The sequence below is a fragment of the Nannospalax galili genome, unplaced genomic scaffold (assembly GCF_000622305.1).
Source record: "Nannospalax galili isolate Female #2095 unplaced genomic scaffold, S.galili_v1.0 scaffold16863, whole genome shotgun sequence".
Lineage (NCBI taxonomy): Eukaryota > Metazoa > Chordata > Mammalia > Rodentia > Spalacidae > Nannospalax > Nannospalax galili.
The window spans coordinates 33,785-37,072 of record NW_008349598.1 but is presented as its reverse complement, the minus strand read 5'-3'; the positions used below and the strand labels follow the sequence as shown (position 1 = coordinate 37,072).

The following is a 3,288-nucleotide window of genomic DNA, read 5'->3' as shown; positions in this document are numbered from 1 at the left end:
TGTCAGCGTCAGGACTTCCCAGCTGTGTGGCCTTGATTACGGTGCTCAGTCCTCCTGTGCACAAGAGGACATGAGCATCAGGAGTAAAACCACAGTAGTAGGACCCATCTCATAGACTGTTGGTGCGCTAATAGACTACATGCTCAGGGAGCGCCTGGGCATAGTAAATGGTTAACTATGCAGCTCTGTGCTTCAACTATCGGGAGATCAGCGTGCACTTCTTAAATTGAATTTTCCTCTCCTCGTTCTGAACAGCGGGTGCTAGGCTCCCTCCTTTTTCCTCTGTTCTTCTGACCTCACCCTAAGATCCCCAACTCCACAGTAACTCACATGGGTCACTGGGCCCAGGGTGTCTCGCCTGGAGTGCAGAGCCCTTAGGATGAGCACGGTGCCAACGATGACACCCACCAGACCCACCACCAGGCCCAGGGCACAGACCACAGTCTCCGTCATCTCAGTCACCTGGATTGGCTCCTGTGCCTCTGAGGAAAGTGAAGAGATGGAGTTAGGACAGTGGGGATGCCAGGACACCAGGTCCAGGAGCAGAGGGTGCATGGAGGCCATGGAGGGCAAGCGGCTCTTTACCCCAGTGAGTGACGCTCGGCTGGTCCAGGCCCCAGTGCTCCACCTGGCAGTCATAGAAGTCCTCAGCCATGGGAATGAATGGCAGGTAGTGGAACTTATAGAACCTGTTGTCCATTCTGGGCAGAAAAATGGTCTCAGAAGTTCCTTCAGTGAAGGGCTGTCCATTTCTCAGCCACGTGACATTGAGCATGGGGGGGGAGAACTTGTCGATGTGGCAGATGAGGACGTTGGGCTGGCCCAGCTCCACAGGGTTCTTGGGAAACACGGTCACTTCAGGAGGCTCTGGGAGGAGACAGAACCTGGTGAGACCCTGTTCTGATGAGTCACAGAGGCCCCACCCCAGTGTCCTCTACCTTAGGCTCAGACTTTATGGCACCTGTGGGGTCCTGTATGAGAGCCAGGAGTCTCCTACACTGATCAGACTCCCTCAGCTTAGCCCCTCATGAGTGGAAAGAGAAGAGGAAGATACCAGCTCCCCACCATACTGAAACGAGCCCACAGCCACTCCAGAAGAGGGTGACTCAGCACAGGGCATCTGGATCTTCCACTCTAGGTGTGGAGCAGGGCCCTCTCACCCCTTCCCAGCTGGACAGCAGGGGAAGAAGCAAGCTGGGCAGTACCATTGAGAGCCTGAGTGTGGCTGGACAACCGGACCATGGTATGCAAGTTTGACTTTATCACCGCGATATTGGTCAGCCCGACATGAGCATCCAAGGAAAGGGATTGTTGAAATGATGGCGGATACTAGACGGTCTCCTTGTCCTGATCCATGTGCATTATCTCATCTTTATCAAACTCAGACAGGAGCTCCCCGGACGGGGCATGCATCTGTGCAAGCATGACAAAACTTGACACGTGGTCCACTGTATAAAAATAGAAATGTGAGAAAATGTAAAAATGAATACGTAAACAGTGCAAAGACGAGAATGTGCACACATTTATGAATGTCGGAGACCACCGATCTTTCTGAATCGTGTTGAAGACACCATTTACCTAAATGCTAATGAAAGCACACTTGACCATGTGCAACAGCGCTGCTGGTCAAGAACTACTATTTGGCCGAAGCCATAGGCATGGGCGCTGAGGCAGATTACACGGTGCCCCACCCCAGACTGTACACAGCAACAACACACTGAACATGTGTCCTGATGCCCTCTTATGTTTGGGCAGTTTTCATTGTAGCAAAGAGATTCTTTTTATTTTATTTTTTTTATTTTATGTGTATGAGTGTATTGCCTGCAAGTATGTGAGTGCACCCGTGTTGTGCAATGCCTCGGAGGTCAGAAGAGGGCGTCGGGGTCCCCTGGAACTGGAGTTAAGGATGGTTTGTACTCGTCACGTGGGTGCTGGGAATTGAACCCAGGTCCTCTGCAAGAGCAGTCAGTGCTCTTAACCACTGAGCCATCTTTCCAGCCCCCGAAACAGATTCTTTAAAATAACATATGCAGAAGTCTTGACAAAGTTTTCTCCAGACTGACTGTGCGCTGAGTAAAAGTCACATTGTTTGCAGTCTAAAGCAATCAGTGCACAACAGGACAGGAGCCCGGGGCTTCTGTTCCTTCAGCAGAGAGCCTCCTGGTTCCCTACTCTTGAGGGTCTAATGGGGTGCTGTGTCTTTCCTTCATACTGCACCATCGTCCCTCTTCAAGTTTTCTCTGAACTCCTGCCACGCTGGACATAGCATGTTAATGTAGGAAGGCTAAGGAAAGAAGGGAGAAGAAGGCTGTAGGAGAGGGGTGACACGGGAAAGGAGACGGTGCTGAGCAGCTGGGAGAGGAGGAGATGGGGAGAAACAGAGAAGAGAATCCATGAGGGGTCCAGCAGCTCCTGGTCACGGTAAGTCTGAGCATCCCGACCCTGCAGAAGTATGAGCAACATGATCAGGAGCATCTGCTGAGCACCAAGCATCGCTCTGATACTTTATCAACTTTGCTCACTTAATTGTGTTTGTTTCTTAAGTAAAGTCACGTTCACATGTTGAGGGAAGAAAGCAGAGGGAAAATGGAGACAGTCCTGATCTGATTAGTAATGATCACTGAGACTCCTAAAACGTCTTCATAGCTACATGAAGAATATGTTGTTCTGGTATCTGTTATCACAGAAGATTGGAAACAATCCAAGCAGTCGTCAGCATAGCAACAGGCACTCCTGTTTCTCCTGTCTCTCCTCCTCACTCCTCTGTACCTTGTCTGAACTCTTCAGAAACGCATCCGCGTGAGGACCGGGGTGCATCTTTACATTGTTAATTCTACTGGTTTCCATCACCACCCTTTGGATGACATCATGCAAACTGATGCTCCTCAGCAGCAGGGAGAAAAGAATGCATCATAATTTATAACTCACGGCTGAGTCCTTGTACTTATCCAAAGTCCAGGCCACTCAGTGCAGCGAGTGTCCTCTGGGTGACTGGACACTCGCTGACTGAATCACAGAGTTAATGAAAAGGACTTGTCCTTGCTCTCTTGAGAGAGGGCATGAACCACCCACAAAGATCTTGGAAGAGTCTGGGGTCTGGAGAGAGGAGGGTACAGAAACTCTACTACTTTTAAACACAGACTGTGTCTGGGCCCCTCAAAAGCAGCCACACAAAGAAGACTGGGAATCCGGGAGAGTTGAGGGCTGGGGTCCCAGCAGGGCTCAGTGGTAAAGCCTTCGTGTGCAGAGTCTAGGAAGCACAGCAATGACCATCAAACATGCATCTGC

The 3,288-nt window shown here is 50.5% G+C and overlaps 1 protein-coding gene across 1 annotated transcript; it reads right to left on the bottom strand.

Annotated features, from left to right (window-relative positions):
* Positions 1-330: 330 nt before the first annotated feature.
* LOC103745139 (HLA class II histocompatibility antigen, DP alpha 1 chain-like) lies at positions 331-1,405 on the bottom strand (the record flags this gene model as incomplete). Its single annotated transcript, XM_017801650.1, has 3 exons — positions 1,206-1,405; positions 586-867; positions 331-482 (listed from the first exon to the last, which is right to left on the bottom strand). Coding segments are annotated over exons 1-3 (471 nt in total), but the record flags the coding sequence as incomplete, so codon positions are not given.
* Between the last annotated feature and the right edge of the window lie 1,883 nt (positions 1,406-3,288).